General features: G+C 44.9%; 1 protein-coding gene across 6 annotated transcripts in view; it reads left to right on the top strand.

Annotated features, from left to right (window-relative positions):
* The first annotated feature begins 1,376 nt into the window (after window positions 1-1,376).
* grm8a (glutamate receptor, metabotropic 8a) overlaps window positions 1,377-19,403 on the top strand; it is a 340,837-nt gene continuing 322,810 nt past the window's right edge. Inside the window, exons 1-3 of one of the 6 annotated variants that reach the window (XM_069519987.1) lie at window positions 1,377-1,552; window positions 1,965-2,249; window positions 6,299-7,119. In XM_069519987.1, the coding sequence (XP_069376088.1) occupies window positions 6,565-7,119 (555 nt within the window). In that variant the 5' untranslated portion in view covers window positions 1,377-1,552; window positions 1,965-2,249; window positions 6,299-6,564. Of the gene's footprint in view, window positions 1,553-1,606; window positions 2,250-6,298; window positions 7,120-15,308; window positions 15,522-19,403 lie in introns of those variants that run through there. The other 5 variants (XM_069519988.1, XM_069519986.1, XM_069519989.1 and 2 more) reach the window with 5 other exon arrangements.

Raw genomic sequence — 19,403 nt, 5'->3', positions numbered from 1 at the left:
GAGACTTTTCTGTTGTGTTTCTTTTTTTTTCTTGTCCTGCGATACAGCTCCTCCATCAGTCATGATTGTTTTCTGTAGTTTTCAGACAGGAGATTTCATTCGCCTTCACAGAAATTGCTTCTTTGGACATTTACATTTTCACTTATTTGTTTTTGGGGAGATTTCTATTTTGCTTTCCCCGCATTATTTCCTGAGCTGCGACACGTCATCGCCTCAGACGTCTCTAAGGATGATGAAGATTGATGACTGTGACCTGTGAATATAAACACGCTGGTAAGGTGTGAACTCAGAAACAGGTTTAAACTACATGTTTGTATGTTTGATCTGTGGTTCAAAGAATGATGATGCTGAAATCTGTATTCACAACACAGGAAGGCTCTGACAAGAGGATGGTTGCATCCTGGGAAATGTAGGCTCTAGTGTTTTGGGGGCCCAGCCACATGAACGCCAAAGTGGAACTGTGTGCAATGCCATGTGTTTGCTACCTCACAGGAAGCAAATATTTTATTCACCTCGCAAAGGCGTGACTGTGCCCCAGAGGTCAGGATCTGTTGGCCTCTGCTCGTCCGTCCTTCTCACCTGAACTTTTACTCTGGGCTGGCTGGAGAAACTCCGGAGAAAGTATCGAGTATTTGAGTTCTTACATACGGCCCATGCTGAGAATGTTCAGAGATTATCCGGAGTTCAGTTTACGTCTAAAAGCAGCTTATAATACACGATTACTGTTTCTGGATCGACTAAAGAGCAGTGCACGTTTCTGTTACGTGTTTCACGTTAAACTGTAAAAATGAGTATAAAGCACCAGGAAATAGAGGAATACTGTAGGTAAGTACATTAAAACTCTACTAATCGTCCTACATTCACTCTTTAGACATTCTGCTTGTTTATCTCTGATGATTAAGACATAAATATTATTTATGTTACACAGGATCCCTGCATCGCTTTTCCCTCGCTTGCATTTACCCGAGTACGCCACGAGATGGCGCCATTGCACCGCGTCCCTCGCACCGCAGCTGCAGCGCCTCAAACGTGGACGTGTTGCGCACTGTGACACAGGAGGACACCTCTGGCGATAGTTCGATCGCCGGGCTGCTCCCTCCGCTTATCAAAAGTGTTATTGCGCGGCAGATGCGATGCGATTCATTTGTTTAACCTCACTGTGCGCTTTTTTTACAGCTGGAATCAATGCGCACAATAAACATTGATTGAAGTTGAAACAATTAAAATGTGTGTGTGTGTGTGGGGGGGGGGGGGGTTCTGATGACTTCTGTTGCGCTCAGACCACCGCAGCCCCTCCACTGTGGATCCCATCGGTCCCATCGATTGGTAATAAACTTGATTGAATGAGCGCGCACTCGCAATTAGCGGATGATTTGGTGGCGGGAGGACACGCGTGTTTCCCGCGGAGTCGCGCGCTGTCCATTTCAGCACCGGAGAGGAGAGGAGCGCGCGCGTCCGTGCGGACTTCGGAGGGTTTTTTGCGCAAAGACGCGCAGAGAGAGAGAGACAGAGAGAGAGAGAGAGAGTGGAGGAGGAAAGAAAAAGAAATCAGGTGGGTTCTCGCACAGTATTGATCAGGAGTGACGTGATGATGAATTCCTCTGCTCTCTCTCCCTCTCTCTCTCCCCCCCCTCTCTCTCTCCCCCTCTCTTTCTCTCTGTCTTTCTCTCTATCACACACTCATTCTTGGGTATCGGCTTCACTACGCGCAGTCTCCCGCTATTGCCTCTTAGACCTTTTTTATTTTTGAAATCATGCGTTGTTTCCACGCGTAAAATCTGATCCGAACATTGTCCTCCAATCATTTTTGTCCCTCTCTGCCTCCTGCTCGCGGATGGTCTAATATTCCTGACATCATTGTTTTGTGCTGCTGTTGTTGTGGAGAAGAGGATTAAAAAGAAAAACCACAGTTCTCACTGTCTCCAGGACAAGAGGACTGATATTGTTTTTTGGGGGGGGGGCAGGTGTTTCTGGAGCGGGGAGGAAAACTGCTGAGCTCCGCAAGGAAGTTGCCTGAGGCGGACTGGGAGCCCGAGGAAGGAGGAGGAGGAGGCTGGAGACCGAGCTTCTCAACCCTCCGCACGCTGTCGGATGAATTTCCCGAGGTACCACACAAGGCTTTCCTTTCATTCAGTCTGAGCCCGAGCTGCCGCTCACATTCCTCCACTGATGGATTATTGTCTCAGGCAGTTCTTGATCATAACTCCTGACTCTTACTTGACATGGATGCTGTGCAGTGGAGGGTGTGGGTGAGTACATGTCTTAGCATCACATGCCAGGGGGGAGGGGGGGGCACAATCACTGTGGATGGCACCTTCTTAATTAGGGTGCAATGAGAAAACCAGCACTGCTGCACACGTAGGGAGAAGCTGCATGAGGAGCACACACACACACACACACACACACACACACACACACACACACACACACACACACACACACACACACACACACACATTCTCATCTGGTCCCTCAACCTGTGGGGCTGCATCTCATCACACACGACTTAAGCAGTGAGATCACGAGGGAGCTGAGGTATCTCATGCAAGCTGTGGTTGTTCTGTGAGTCTGTCTAAATCCAAAAAGGTTGAGAAATGAGTCCGAAAGTGTTTCTGCTTGGAGAGAGGTTTGGTAGATGTGGAAGGTTTTTTGCAGATGAGTCCAAAAAGACAGAAAATGCATCTTGTTGAGTGACGTCAGGAGATTAATGTTAGTGAACGTCATCAATATCAATGGTAAGTCTCATTTGTTTTATCTACACATGTCCCCGAACATGATGCACTGATTGGAGATGTGTGTGTGTGTGTGTGTGTGTGTGTGTGTGTGTGTGTGTGTGTGTGTGTGTGTGTGTGTGTGCGTGTGTGAGTGTGTGTGTGTGTGTGTGTGTTGAGCCAGAATCATGCCAAAATCATGGGGGGGGGGGGGCGGGTTGCTGCTGGAAAACATGTGAGAAGGTTGAAAAACCCGAGCAATAAGCAAGGAACAGGTGGAGAAGAAGAAGAAAAAAGAGAGAGAGAGAGAGAACGCCAAGGAGGAGATGACATAGGGGGCCGACCGCAATTGTTGAGAGACTCAGAGGAACACACCTCCTTCAGAGAGAGAGAGAGAGAGAGAGAGAAAGAGGGAGGGAGGGAGGGAAGGAGGGAGAGAGAGGAGGACAGGGCTATCACTTTCTGAAAAGAGCAGCAGCACACTCCCCGGAGAGAGGAGGAGGGAGGAGGAGGGGGAAGAGGCCTGCGGAGGGTGATGGTGACAGAGGAGGAGAGGGAAGGCCAGGTGTGCAGCTGGGAGGAGAGAAGTGAATAGAGAGGAGGTGACGAGCTGAAAAGGAACCAGTGTTAGAAGCAGGAGTGGGGAACTCTCACCCAGGCAGGCAGGCGGCTGTGGGTGTAAATTAAAAAAGAGCGATGAGGCAGCCGCAGCAGCCTCCTGGGGTCCAACCCTCCTCATCCTCGAGCCACGAGGCAGCAGAGGAAACCTCCTTCTCCTTTTCTCTTCTTCAGAATGTCACACAGGCGAAGTCTAGTTTTTGAAGTCATAAAGTAGATGTACTCTCTCGGGAGCTTTGGGCTTCCATTAGGATTGAAAGTGGTTATTAAAAAAGCAAACCAGGTGTATTTCTGATATATGAACAAGATGTCAGTAGTTTTCACGTCCCCAGAAACGCGGTCGTTCCCAATCAGCGTGAGTGTAAACGAGACGTAAAACTTTGACCGTCCTCGGGGCCTCGCTGGAGTACCGAGACGTTTGGTTCACTCTGTTTTTGGGAAAATCCAATTTCAGCCAAATACCATGAGCCAAGGAGATGAAATAATTAGCAAAACCAGGGGAGCTGAGTCTGTGAGCTATATCGGAGCCAATTAGTCTATCAGGTATTAGGAAGCAGATATTAATTCAATAGCTGGATGTAGTGAGGCTTCATAACAAGAACCTCGATCCTCGGCTGAACCCTGTGCCCGAGCCAAGTGGAGCCTGAATCCAGGGAGAAGGAGGAAGTGTTGAACAAACAATATTGTAGCATACGTGGCGTTAGCGGATGAATCTGAGCTGGCTAACCTATATAAAACAGGGGTTTTAATCATAGCAGGGGCTTGGCTGTGAATGAGTAGCTTTGACCTAATTCCATTTAGAGAGAGAGAGAAGCTGATGAATTAATTGGGACGGAATCGAATTATAAATGTATTCGTCGAGAGAGCGCGGCTCACGCTGTGATGAGATCTGAGCCTCGAAAACCTGTTAGCGGGCGGAATTTGACGAACCTGCAGAATATTTGGAAAGTTTTAAGTTCCTTTTTTTTTTCTTTTTTGAAGGGATGCTTTGCTTTCATTGGGACTTGTCTTCTTCTGTTGGGTTTTAAAACTATGATGAGTGAGTGCGGAAGCTGCTGGAGTAACAGTGCAGTATTTAGTTAGGTTGATTCTGAGTAAGACCCTGTTTCCACATAGTTCTGTGTCCCGATGTATAAGTGAGATTCATTCCTATGGCAACTTCATGATCTCCGACGGGTCGCGAAACTCTTCCCTTCAAATATATTTTGTTATTTTCTGCCTCCGTGTACGTTGAAAAAAGATTTGGGATCCATTTTGGATTCCATATGTATATTCCACAAAAACGAAAGAATTAGCCTTTCTCCGATGCTGCAGTGGCGTCTGTCTGTCCTGTTCAAGAAATGCATTTCTGTGCTTTGAACACAAGGGGGTAAAGTTTGTATATGAAACTTAACCAAGAGGGATGCAGCAGGGCCGGATTAAAAGAATGAAATGGCCCCCTAGTTAAAAGGAGGTGGGGGCCTCTTGCCACAACACGGGGCCCCCCGATCAGGTAATAATGCAGCTGCTGCCTTCAGGGCCCCTATCATCATTTAGAACATGCTTTATTGATCCATACAATAAAAAAAAAAACACATTTATGAGGAATTATGTGAACACAAAGTCATCGGTAGGAGGTGAACATGGAGTCTTTAAGCGCCCCCTGGTGGTCTCTTGGGCCATTTGCATGTATTATGCACATAGCCCAGCCCATAGTTAATCAACACATACAAACACATACACGCATAAACGTCCAAAAATGGAAATTTAATTGAATTTCATTTGTATATTCTCTGAACATCATAGTTGGAAAATAAAGCGAATTAACCAAACGGAGCCATCACAGCAGCTGAGCTCGGAACAGTATTGAGTTAATGGCATTAATGAAAAGAACAGAGTGCGGCCTGAACAATGTCATGAAATAACCAGCAGCCTTGAACAGCAGTGAATGAAGCAGAGTTTAATGTAAAATCCGCTGTAATTCTTCCATTCACATTTCATTTCTATGAGCTTTACGTCTTTATACGAGCAACATAATGACGCAGTCTTTGCTCACGAAGCATTTCGGAGAAAACATAAAGAGAAAATCAACAATTAACCCTCTTTTGAATTCTTATTTTCGAGGTCCAGATTGGCTTCCTGACTCTAAAAGGTCTCCAGGATAAAAAAAAATGAGTACAAAATAAAAATAAAAACAGGGATGAGGGCTGGCAAATGAGAAAATAAATCCCCAGGGCTGCAGCTAATGAAAGCACATTAGCACTTGTATCATGCAGGAACCCACCAGTTTGTCACGACCGATTTCCAGACCTGACCTGACCCGACTTACAGCAGTTTGGTTTTGAGGAGGTGGCTGCTTTTTAATGTGCAGCTCAGTCGGGCAGAGCGTGACATTGTAACCGGTGTGGAGGTGCGACCTCCCTGCAGCAGGCCCACGCTCATTTAATGGCATATTTAATAACGCTAATGCAAAGAAACAATGTTCATCATTCAACCTGTAGCTGTTTCAGGCGTCGTGGAGCAGGAACTTCAGCTGCAGGGAGAAACCAGCAGGTGTTTGAGTGATGCGACGTACGCTGTCTTTTCCCCACTTCCCCTCGTGCCGTCTCACTCGGTTTCTGTCTCACCTCTCTGTCTTCCCTCGGTTCCCTTCTCTCGCTCCTCTGCACCTTGCAGCCCGAGGAGCTCGCCACGGCTACCGGCTGTCATCCTAACAGCTGTTCCGCTCATTGATAGGCCAAGAGATGAGCGCGTGTCGAGGGCGTTCGCAAACTGACAGACTTTTGAGGTTTCAATTATGGAATGACGGCCACATATTTTGACAGGTGTCCCGGAAAGACTGGGCCCGTGTGTGAGTGTGTTTGTGGCTTGTTTTTCTTTTGCATGCTCGACTGCACTTCCGTCTCGCCCAAGGGTGGTTTACACATGTTTGTCAGGTGGACTGCACATCACACTGATACTCAGACGTCTTCTCTGTCTCCTCTCAACAGGCTCCACTGAAGATGTGACTCGTGGATCACAGGCTCGACTCCGTCAGTAGATCTCTCCAGCATCCGCACCAAGTTTCTACTCCAGCGCTTTCTTTTTTTTCTTTCTCGCTATCTCTTCTGGATTATGATTCTCACATGGGGCTCGGCTAGCTCCACGCCTGGGGTCCATTTCCCCTTTCTTTAGGAGGGTTCAACTCTGAAAACCTGTCTTCTGATTTTGGAATATCTATCTTGCAACCAACTCTGAGATCTCCTTTTGCACTTGCATGTCTTATTCGCCAACCATGGAGCCGCAGTTGACCTCTGGCTCACAGCCCCCCTCTGTCCTCTTCCTGTTCGTGGCTGCTTCCTGTGCCTGGCTTCTTCCCGGCGCCTCACCTCAGCGAATCCCCACAGACCCGCAGGCAGCGCCCGAGTACGCCCACTCCATCCGGCTGGATGGGGACATCATCCTCGGGGGATTATTTCCCGTCCACTCCCGGGGGGACCGCGGCACACCCTGCGGCGAGCTTAAGAAGGAGAAGGGCATACACCGCTTGGAGGCCATGATGTTCGCCATCGACCTGATCAACAAGGACCCCGAGCTGCTGCCCAACATCACGCTGGGGGCCCGGATCTTAGACACCTGCTCCAGGGACACGTACGCTCTGGAGCAGTCCCTGACATTCGTGCAGGCCTTGATCGAGAGGGACGGCTCTGACGTTCGCTGCGCTAACGGAGACCCTCCCATCTTCACCAAGCCGGATAAAATCGTAGGAGTGATTGGAGCTGCAGCCAGCTCAGTGTCCATCATGGTGGCCAACATCCTGCGCCTGTTTAAGGTAAGATCTGACTGTTAAATTGTTTCCCCTTGTCCCCTTGTATGTTTCATCTTGTCTTTCCTCTCCTCTCCTCTCCTCTTCTCTGTCCCCTCTCCTCTCCTCTCCTCTCCCGATGACACTTCCTGAATGATGGGCACGGCAGGCACATTTGGAGCCTTCCCCCTCCCTCATCATCACTGGGGGAGATAAAGTTCAATGATGACAGCCAATTAAAATGTAGTCAGCGCCGCTCGGGCAGCGGCGCCACCTCTTCTCTGTCCCGATCAGAAGAGAGAGACAGATGATTTTTAGCTCGTGGATTTGTCTTCAGAGACGTAAAGTGTGATTTTTATCTTGTGTTCAAATGTGTGTGTGTGAGAAAAGACATGTCAAGATGTGTCAAGTGATGTTCATGAGGAGGGGCTTTGTGTGTGCATGTGTATGCGTGCGTGTGTGTGTGTGTGCGTGCATACGTGTGTGTCTGTGTGCGCTTCGGAGCTTAGATCGTTCCTGGCTTGTGGTTGAGCCAAATAAAAATGGCTGCCAAACACGGGTATCAATTACTGCTGAAATCTGTGAACAGCCACTTCATTCACTTCAGTGTGTGTGTGTGTGTCTGAGTGTGTGTGTCTGAATGTGTGTTTCTGAATGTGTGTGTCTGAATGTGTGTGTCTGAATGTGTGTGTGGCCTGATAGAACATCTCTTTGTGTGACTGTGTTTTATAGAACGTGCGTGGCCCTAATTGTGTGTCCTCGTGAGCGCTCAATGCACCAGTGTGTCATTTTTATTTTGTGCTGTTTGTGTGTGTTTGTGTACTTGCAGAAGCTTTCACATGTTTAAAGGAAGATACTTCTCTCTCTGTGTGTGTGTGTGTGTGTGTGTGTGTGTGTGTGTCCCTTTCCCAGGATTGTGTGTATGCTTGCACTTCTTTCAGAAATCCATACAGCATTTGTATATGAGACTTTACGGGATTATGAGCATGTGTGAGTGTGTCGGTGTGTGTGTGTGTGTGTCTGTGTGTGTGTGTGAACACACTTGTTAACAATCGGCTTGTGCGTTGAATGGAAGCTTTGCATATTAAACAACAACAATAATAACAACTGAACATGATTTATGCCAGGATCTGTCACATCAACAGCACTTGAACCAAGTCCTTCTCTGGTTCTGCACTGCCTCGTTCTCATTTGCCTAATACGATTTAGTGCAGTGTGTGTGTGTGTGTGTGTGTGTGTTGTATGTCACTATGGGAGTGAGTCCATCGATATACAACAATATGTTTTGGTAAATGTGCCTGAGATTGTGTGTGGGTAAGTCTTAAGTATTTAGTGAACACGTGTGTGTGTGTGTGTGTGTGTGTGTGTGTGTGTGTGTGTGTGTGTGTGTGTGTGTGTGTGTGTGTGTGTGTGTGTGTGTGTGTGTGTGTGTGTGTGTGTGTGTGATATCATATCAACCAGAGGCCTGTGGCAGTGGTGTTATATGACACAAGACTGTATCTCTCTCTGCATGGTTTAACATGAATAATGCACCAAGCATTAGAGTCTGAAAATAGTATGGAGAAAAACACACACACACACACACACACACACACACACACACACACACACACACACACACACACACACACACACACACACACAAATACTCGTGCTGCAATAAACATATGTCTTTTAAATGGGCTAATCTGACAGTGCCAGTCACAGCTACTCGCCCACTCAACACAAGGGGCTCAGAAAGCAAATACAGCAGAGAGATCTTGTGTGTGTGTGTCTGTGTGTGTGTCTGTGTGTGTGTGTGTCTGTCTGTGTGTGTGTGTGTGTGTGTGTGTGTGTGTGTGTGTGTTCTAATCTAGCAGCAGACAAAAGAGATTCAAACAACAGATTGTGTGAAACGTTCCACGTCCAAATCCTCAAGAAAAACAGGCGCTGTTTTTTCTTCCTCCTCCTCCTCCTCCTCCTCCTCCTCCTCCTCCTGCACCACGCCGAGCCACAGAGGGAGCAGCAGGCTCGACAAACACAACTCGTGTCGAACAAAAGTTGTTGGTGTTCCTTTTGTTTGGCTCCTTAAACAGTTTTCCGCTTTGTGGAATGACACGGAGCAGAGAGAGGGGACGACGCGAGATGAAATAAGATGGAACTTTGTTAATCCTCGTGGGGGAAACCAGGCGGGCGTGTTTCAGAAGAACAGAGCTAATGAGGGTCATTTAAATACTTAGATGATGACCTCACAACTACAGCTCTTATTTTTGACAACCAAACAAAAGTTTTAATGATATAAAATGTTTTAATTGCTGAACATTTGACCCTTCTTTTGTTTTGATGACTCCTAATTCTGTTATTTTTTCTTGGTACCTCCCTTAATTGGTTCCTAGACTAATTGGATTTGTGTTTCTTATGTGACAAAATCAAAACTGCATATTTCCTTAAGATCTGTGAAGGTGTGGCCCAGGATACTGAATGACCTAGTTGTCACCATTTAAATCTGCTTCCTGTTTCCTCTGCAGATCTCTGAGATGATAAAAATATTAAGTTCCGGAGACATTGACCAAAACTACGTTATTATTCGTCCCAAACTCCTCCTCATCACACTGACTCTTCTGCCTTTAGCTGTTTACAAAGGTTACCTTGTTTATTTAAATCCTTTGTTATCACCTACAATGATGAGGCTCATGTTGTGTTGTGTTGTTGCACACCTCTCCTATTAAAAAGCATCATTACAGCTGTTGCAAGGTGTGTGTGGGAAAAGCAGATGTTCTTTGTTTGCGCCTCAGTTTTGTTTTCAGTGTGCGTTGGAGCCCTGTGATGAAGACAACTTTCTCTTCATCTCTTCGTCTTTATTTTTTCCCTCTGTAACAACTGCTCCTCAGAAACCAACCGCTTCATCCCTGGGTATTGATCGTGTTTGTGCATGGTTGGTAATTACAGCGGCATTATGGATCGCTGAGCCCCCGAGACTTCAGGTCACCTCTAAAAGTACCTTGAGGCGAATCTCGGCTCCGGCTAATGGAGTGTTGACTGGTGTTTGCAGTGGAAGAGCTAATTACACTTACTGTATAAACAAAAAAAACTAAAGCGGAACACTATTAGTTATGGCTACAATAACTAATTGCGTTTCTTGTAAAAGACGGAGGAGGTGATAGCTGCCACATCCATTCTTTCACAATTGGATTCTGTTTGTGTGTGTGTGTGTGTGTGTGTGTGTGTGCTCTTTTAGCAGGAAGTCCTCACTATCTTTACAATGAATTGAAAGGCCTCTTCTATTCAGTGACACCCACACGCTGCGTGTCGGAAGCCGAAAATGAAATTCAATTCATAAATTGATAAGTGGTGGTTGTCCCCTGGTGAGAGCAAATGGAATGACTTTGCCGCAGGGAATTTAGGAAACACTGCACACACACACACACACACACACACACACACACACACACACACACACACACACACACACACACACACACACACACACACACACACACACACACACACACACACACACACACACACTGAAGTCTCAACCCTTCATTCAGTCGGCATCAGTTCCACTTCACTTTGCTTGAGGCTTTCAAACTCATCCAAACAAACACACACGCGGTTTCTTGTTTCCTTTGAGGAGACAATTGTGTTATCTGTGTCGCTGCTGGTGGTTTTGTATAAAGTTGTGCGTTACAAGGCCGGAGTCAGAGGCAGAAGGTTTTCCCACGCTCCTCCCATGTTCCCCCGCACGCATCCAGCTGTGTGTGAATCATCATGTGTCCATGTTTTTCATCTCAGTAAAGCATGTTCTTACATGCACATACGTGTGTACCCGTGTGTGCAAAAGGAAAAGCGTTCCAGCGGCCTCTATAATTCAGCCGCAGCCTCCTGTCCTCTCAGAATTAACTGCTGCTCTGTGCGATGTGCAGCCTGATATATTCATCTGCTGTGTGTGATTGCTTTTCCTGAGCACCGCTCTCCGCATTGTTTGATGCCGAATTCCGCAGCGTACAGACATGTGACACGAATCTTCCCGCTCCCGGGAGGCTCTGCCTACAGTGTAAAGAGTACATGGATGAAAACTTCATTCAGACACAGCATACACATGCAAATAAATTCAAATGCGAGTGTTTGCTCAGCGCCTCGGAATGTGCAGCAGGCCGGAGCTGTTTTGTGCACTTAAAAGCTGCTTTTTCCATCCGCGGCGTCGTCCTCTCAATTAAAAATCTTTGTCATCGCAAGGATGAAAACAGCTGCATTAAAATGCAATTAACAGGAAACAGTGATTTTATTCTGGAAGCCAATTCCGACGCAATTCCCAACTGATTTGCTATTAATGCTCAAGGTCAGCGCTGTTTGGTCCACGGCCTTGTCCTAATCACAGAGACTGTGTGATGAAATAATGACGGGAGCGGTAGAAGAGAGAAGAGTGTAATGGGGACTTTAGAAGAGTGTGTGTGTGTGTGTGTGTGTGTGTGTGTGTGTGTGTGTGTGTGTGTGTAGGGGGGGGGGCTGAAAAGAAAGTGCTTAATGGCGTACAGGTAGACACGAAGAAAAGAAAAAGTCAAACAGATGAAAACACGAGAAGGAGAGAGAGAGAGAGAAAAAAGACAATGTGAGCAAGAGAGACTTCCTCTGGAGTGTAATGATGTGGTGTTGATTTCTTTCATGGAGGCATTATGCATTAAGAGGGGGATGATAATGAAGCCAGAGAGCAGGCTGAACAGCGAGCAGGAAAACTCATTAGGACGTGTGTGTGTGTGTGTGCGTGTGTGTGTGTGTGTTTAAGACACAGAAATATCTGCAGACGGGCAGGACGCGATCAGCCAACCTCTGCTAACGAAGGCAGACTTAATGAGCAAATGGTTAATGAAGGGAGACTTAATTGTCCTTCTGAAATTATTTATTACTTTCATTTGTTAAGCGTCGCCTCGGTGTGATTCGTTTACAACGCAAGGGTCGCACAGTACAGTGTGTGATGTGTGAACACAGACTTAATTAGATTTGTTATGGAGCCAATCATTCGATCTGGCTTTTTGACAATGACAAGATATGAATCTATGTCTGTCAATGGGAATCTTGTCCTATTTGTAAACTCAAGGGGGTTTTACTGTTAGATAGTCCAAAAACGTAAATGATAGTTTGTGTTCAAAGGGCTTTACAATCTGAAAAATGTATGATGCTCTCTTTGAGGGAAAGGTAACCGGGGCTAAACTGCGTCTAAAGATGGATGATACGTTTCCACTTCCTCATACTATCAGGAAGTGAAGGCATAACATCCTGGATACGAACACTGCAATCGTGAGTCAGTCTCAGCTGTCAATCATGAGGTTTCCTTCTGTTTCTACAGCATCAAATAAATAATTGAGACCAAAGTTACTGGAAGAATGAACATTTGGACAAACATAGACAGATATAGGAATAATTTACAGGTCCCCCCCCCTGGATTCCAGCAGACAGTAACACAGTGTGAAAACATGTGTTTGCGCGACCTGCGGTAATTGATGAGATCACGAGGCAATTTCAAGTTTAATCAAGATCTCTGATGAAGTCATTAGAAATGTGTTTAATGAAAGTGCTGACTGTGTTAATGTGTGGATTTATTTGTGTCCACTTGACCATGAATGAATGAATGTGTGTGTGTATGAGAGAGGGTTTCCTGAAGGGTATTAATTGAATGTGTGTGTGTGAAAAAGAGATAGAGAGATGGTAAGAGTGAAAGAGATAGAGTCTGTCTGTGAGTATTATCTGCACGTGTGTGTTTATCGGGAGGGCCGGTGTATAGAACGCATTAAAATGGAATGAGATTCTATCCGTGCTCTTCCTTTCATCAGGTCTGCAACTGAATAGAAGCTCAGATAAAGGATAAGTGAACCTATTACACACACACACACACACACACACGCACGCTTAACACAACACAGCTGGACAATATTTACAGTCCGTTCGCACAAAACACAATGGACTCATGAAACAGACTGCTTTCTCACACAATGAACTCCAGACATTATCCTAAAATTTTCCAGAGGGGCCGTCTGTGAGAACGCAGATGTCCGAGTCAGTTGTTAGGAAGACGTCCGAGGGAGGCCTACGTGAGGACACAACAAGAAAATGTCCAGAAAATTCACAGCCAGCGATTGGACCTGTTGGTGACGTTTCTAACATGGGACGGATGCAAACCTGGAAGAATCTGAATGTCTCAGGATGAAGAGACGCAGACGAAGTCCACTTGGAAACAAGAGATTCATAATGGTTTGGTACAACAGCCTCAACACTCAAGAGCGTAAAAAACTACAAAGTATAGTCAACAAATCGTTAAAGATCACTGGCACCTCCTCCCATTTATTAAATATGCCACCTGTTTGAACTCTAGGAGGCGCTATAGATCCTTGACCACCAAATCCTCCTGTTTCAAGAACAGTGTCATTTTCCAATGTCATGTTGAAATGAGCTTTTCCACTCATTACTGAAAAACCATTGCTTGTGTTGTCATTAATAAATCATTCTGCTTGTGACTGTGGATGACTGGAGTGTATATGTCACGTCCTGCCTCATGCGTGTTCTCCCCAAACCTGCATGTTTCTGGTGTGAGAGGATGTGCCCCGGTGTGATTTCACATTCTGTGATTTGCCAACGAGCAAACCACCGAGCCAGCAATCGTGGCAAATTGTGGCGTGCCAGGAAGCGACGCCAGCCAGCCAGCATGCACAATACCGGGCACCCTGGCACACGGAGCACACACATTAATAATGGTATTGGTCTCACCCCAGTTTGATTAGACAACACGTCTGCTGTGAAAAACAGAACTGGGCTACAGCAGAAACAACAGAAATTATTGATTGAAAATAAAAATAAATGGATTCATCATTTTTTCATCTGTGTTTGTCTGGATCTTGTGTCATTGATGCTACAGTTGGTTTTCTGTGAGTGAGCCTGGTTCTATGAAAGGATTCCGTGGTTCAGGCACTTGGCTGAAACTCAAAGTGTCGTTCCAACATGAGTTTTCATTGTAACTTTGGTTCCCAGATGAAGTGTTTTTAAGGCGCATGAGTTCCCCTCCGTGCTTTGTGAGACAGTGGATCTGTGTCGGGATGATGCCGCTGTAATGGATTCTCTCATTGGAAATAAATGAACTCGACACAGAGGGAAAATGAGAGTGAGGGAGGACTCGCAGAGTTAGAGAACAGAGGAGAAAATGAGGTGTTAGATTAATTCACAAAGTAAATGTGATGCCTGAGCTTATTGAAGGACTGAAGTCATGTTGGTTAAACACCAAAAAAGGATTTCAAATTATTACCTCCACCAAGCAGGTGATATGTTCTGCTTTGTTTGTTTGTTTATTGATTTGTTTCTGTGTGTGTTTATTTGTTTGTTAGCAGGATTACACAAAAACTACCAAATGGATTTTCATAAAACTTCAGAGAAAGAACCTATAACATTTTTTGTTATGTTCTGGACAAAGGCTAGATTTTTTTTTTTTTTTTACAGTTTTACTAATAAATCATGGATCTTGAAAAAAAAACAAGCATATATAAAGGACTAACTGCTAATTACTAAATACTGACGGGGTCTGTGGGGCTCTACTGAGCCAATATTGTTGTTAAGTTCATTCATTCAACCTTCTTTTAACTCAGAAATACATTGAGGTAGAGACCCTGGTTACAGAGAACAGAAAGTAAACACCAAGAAAACAGAAATAAACAGTAACATTTGCTAAATAACAAAATCAATAGCAAAAGTCAAAGCCTGAGGAATAAACACAATTTTATTTAAAGCAAATAAATCGACTCAAACAAATAAATCCACTGAGTGTAGATAATGTAAGGGAAGTGAAGTGTAACAAATATGAGCCATGCCTCCCTCTTGATCTAGTATTTATCAATTTCTCATCAGGAAACTTGTTTTTCCAAACTATAGTTATATCTTCTTCTGTTTGGATCAAGACATTATATGTGGTTTCATGTATTTACAGTATTCTACGACTGTGTTCATGCGGTTTTATTTTGAAATGACAGGTGGGAGGGCTTTTATTGCAGCGATCACTGTGATTGCTATTGGGCGAAGCCTGCTGGGCTCTGATTGGCTCCCAGCTAATCAAGGACGAGGAAGTGCTCGTGAGACACGACAGGTGGAATCACCATGCGGCCTTCGCTGCTCCTGCTCTCTCCCTCCCGCGCTGCTCCTTCTCTCTTCCTGCTCTCCCCCCGCGGTGCTCCTGCTCCCCCCCTGCTCCCCCCCTGCTCTCCCCCCCGCGCTGCTCCTCCTGTCCTCCTGTTTTACTACAACCAACACAAACTTTAACCACATCATGTTAACAACAGAGCAAGATGGCGGCCAGTTAAAGCATCTGTCCCGTGTTGCTAATGATCAAGTCCTGAAGGTACTCTGGACATGTGACCACAACAAGGACAAGCCCAGAGTGAAAAGAAACAACAGGGAGGACGACAAATCCTGTGAGTTTCATCTGTCTCACTAAGTATCTGTCTCTGTCTGTCAGATAGTCTCCTCACGTGTTTTTGTCACATTGTAAAAGGATCTTAATTTGAAGCCTGATGTCAGATGCTAAGGCGGTGTTTTGTTTTGTGAGCTGAAATGTTTGTTTTAGGTTCCTTCACAGTTAATGTGGTGACTTTGGTAAAATGACCCCTTTTCTCACTTTATACTTTGCTTCTGAACTTCACTGCTGTCAAACGTATTGTTTAGTTAAAGAGATGATTCCTCGGGCCTCTCTGATGTGTGACCTCCTCTCAGTCTGGCCGGTGTTTGAGTCTAAATGGCTTTAAATTGCTGTTGGAAGTGAAAACTGTCGCCCACAGCTGCTGATCTCTGTGCCAGGTGCATGAAAATCTGCTTACTTGTGTGTGTGTTCCATATCGTTTTAGCTTTACTTGTGTTAATCTGAGAGGAGGAGAAGGACAGTGTGGGCCGAGGTCAGCATCTCCACTCACAACCTTGTGATCGCGTCCTGACTGAGGGGAGTGTGGCGTGTTTGCTCTGAGAGTGTTGTGTGTGTTATATGTGGCAAAACTATTTGGGTCATCTTTCACTCCTGTTGGAATCTCTTCAACACACACACACACACACACATGTGGAGCCGCGCAGCCATACAGGTGTGAAATTTGGTGGCTGCCTGAAAATGACCAGGGAAGGTGTTTGAAATAGGAAAACAGAGATTCTGTTGAATGTGTTACCTCCACTCCAAGTGTTGTGACTTGCTGTTGTGAGGAAATATGTTCCTGTTGTTTGTTAAAATTAGTTTTGACTGAAATAAGAAGAAACCAGGGCATTGTTCAAACATTTTCATTACCAGTACCTTGACTTTGGTGCCAGTTCCTGAATGATTTTTTGAAACAACTTTAACAAAATCCACTTTAAGAACATAGTGTGACGTTAATTAGACATAGTCGTGCAAATCTCTTACTTTATTTTTCAGCTGTTTGGCATTTTCGAACGCTCAAAACAATTTGATAACCTAAACAATATACACCGATGAACTTAACTGATGTTTCAGCACATTTTTGGGCATTTATTCCACTTAGTGCAGTTTTCCTATGCTGTCTATCAACATGATATAAATCCCAATGCAAAACATACAGCTGCAAGTTGTGGTCTAATTCTCACTGCTGTAAATTCTTTTACACTTATATTAAATGTTTATTGGTTGGCTGCATCTTGGATGAGGGGGACTCTGGTGGTGGGGATTTTGAAGGAGGCTCTGTAATGTCAGGTGGTTCTTTGGGATTTTAAACTGTTTTAGAAGATATATACAATATAGTATAATATTTTCAGGCAATGCTACTATTTTTTTTTTCTCTGAGAACTCTCAGGATAGTTCCCTCTGGTCTGCACTGCACAGTCGTATGATTGTGTTGAAACCTTGGGATGATCTGATTGGTGGCTTGCTGGTGTCACTGTGCGGTTGCTACAGGAGCTTATTACTTTGCATTCTTACTGACGCAGAAGAAAACAGTTGGGTGACAAGTTCAACACTGTGCGCACAGCTACAGGGGAAACTATCAGTGTTATGCTACCAGTGTCCGTCTGCCTGTCAAGTTAGTTCGCTGTTTTGCTTTTGATCCAGAGGGAGAAATTTGGTTTTGGCACATTCAGAATTACTCTCATGAAACAACAAACACTACACAACAATAACGAACAATATATTTCCACCACATTAAACGCTGCTGCGCTGGCTGCAGGTACTAGGCTTGTACTGAAGTGGGTGCTGTTGCACCTTATCGACCTCATCAAGAGTGTTGTGATAGCAGTGTGAAAAGTGGGGGGGTTCGGGGTAAGTGATGTTGCGATGCGAATGATGCTCTGAACTGAGTTGAGAGCAGTTGGGTTTGAAGAGAACTATTATTTTGGCAGCAGTGTCGCTTACATATGTTACTTTTGTCTAGTTTCTGACTAAGCACGTTGCAGAAACGTGGAAAAGCAAAAGATTATTTGAATATTTTTGTGCAACAGAAGGATGAAAAATCCTTTTTCTTTATGATGGTCACAGATGCAGCAGGACAGTGACGAGCTATTGCCTCGTGTGAACAACAGAGGAAAACACTAGATAAAGATCTCTAGTGTTTTTTATGAGAGACGTAAAATCTTTTTTCGGTTCATTATGAAAGCGTAGCGGGACAAATTGCACTGTGGTGGGCCGGCACAGTCTCGGTAATTAATGGCAAACATTGGAAGTGCTTCATTAGCTCTGCTTTATCTTCCAAGCTGCTTCCAAGAACATCTCAAGTACTTCCAAAAAAAACTTGAAAACACATGTCAGTATGCAGCATTTTTAATAAATGTGAGTGGAGGCGATGAGACGAAAAGCAGAGTGGTGGATGCAGCTTCAAGAAAACAAGGGATTCTCTGTGAAATGAGAGATGGACCATTTTTTAATAAGTGGCTGCTGGTGTCGAGCTGAAACTTATCGGATAATATCATGTGCTGGTTTGATATGGAGCAATAAACTTGAGGTAAGAACGCTCATGATGAAAGAAGCAGCTGTAAGCAAATAGCGGAGAGAAAAATGCTCTTCTCATTCCCCTGCATCGTCCTCGTCTTTTTTTATCCAGATTCACCTCTTGAACTGGTTTTTCCTCCACTGTGGCGTCATCCTCTTGTTTCCGCCCATCAGTTTTTATTTAACTTTTTGGTTCTGCTTCTTTTCCATCTTACTGAACGAGCAGGACTCGGACAGTAAAAAGTGACAGACAGACAGAGGCGGGGCAGTAAAGGTGATTGATAAGACGAGTCAAGGCAGTAAAATGGTAATCGCCAAGAGAAGAAGAGTTCAGCGGGAAAAAACTGGTTTGCAGGAGGTGTTTTTACATCTTTCTGTGATGTTACATTAGATCGGGGAGAACAGGTGGGAGGAGGAAGGGAAGAAAGAGGCTAAGTGTTGGGCGTTTTTCCACATCTCCCCTCTGCTGCTCTCGTGTGCTCACCCTCTCTCGCAGCCTTTCCATGACCATGCTAATAGCACCAGCGTATTATTTATGAAAGAAAAGGCGAGAAGACATGAAAAGAACATTAGCAGAAAGCCACTGTCTTCTTGCAAAAACACAGTATCTGTGAGGGGACATTGACAGGATGCGTGCCTGCATGTGTGTTTTAAAATAGATTTCTTCCTTTGGAGATTTATATAGAACATGACATGTGCTGCACATGACAATCTTTCTCTCGTTCTTTCTGTTGCACACACACACACACACACACACACACACACACACACACACACACACACACACACTTACTGTATTTCTACGCCTTCTTTATGTTTGTATAGTCAAATGGGAGAATCAATACAATTGATTTATCGTAAGATGCAGAGTAAAATTGAAGCTTATTTATGGCATAATGGCTTGTTATGTGTTTATATGGGGCTGGTGTTCCTGTGCGAGATTGGTCCACAGAGAGTTGGAGTTGGAGTATTAGCATGTGTGTTTGTGTCTGAGGCCGAGGTAGAGAGAGGAAGACGAGCAGTGAGAGAGAGAGAAAGAGAGAGTGCATTACTTGCAGGTTTTTGCCAATTACCCCCCTAAGCTCGAGGTCAAGAAGGAGAAAGGCAGCAAATATTTCTTTTCTTTTTTTTTTTTTTTTTTTTTCTCCCCTCCTTAATCCACATTCATTGCCTGCCAGGAGAAGTCTCCTGCGATTCTCCACTTTCCCTCTTTCTCTCCTCTCCTCCCTTTTACATCTCTACTTTACCCAGCAGTCCCCATCTTGAGTTCAGACTGACAGCACTGCGTGAAAAACGCAGCTCAGTCATTAATTTCTATAATAACAACAAGTCTGATTCTAGTTTGTCAAGAAATATGATGGAATAATTGTTGTGTTGATCA

The sequence above is a fragment of the Paralichthys olivaceus genome, chromosome 23 (genome assembly GCF_024713975.1).
Source record: "Paralichthys olivaceus isolate ysfri-2021 chromosome 23, ASM2471397v2, whole genome shotgun sequence".
In the NCBI taxonomy this organism is placed as follows: domain Eukaryota; kingdom Metazoa; phylum Chordata; class Actinopteri; order Pleuronectiformes; family Paralichthyidae; genus Paralichthys; species Paralichthys olivaceus.
The sequence above is the reverse complement of the archived record's forward strand: the minus strand, read 5'-3'. Positions and strand labels throughout refer to the sequence as shown.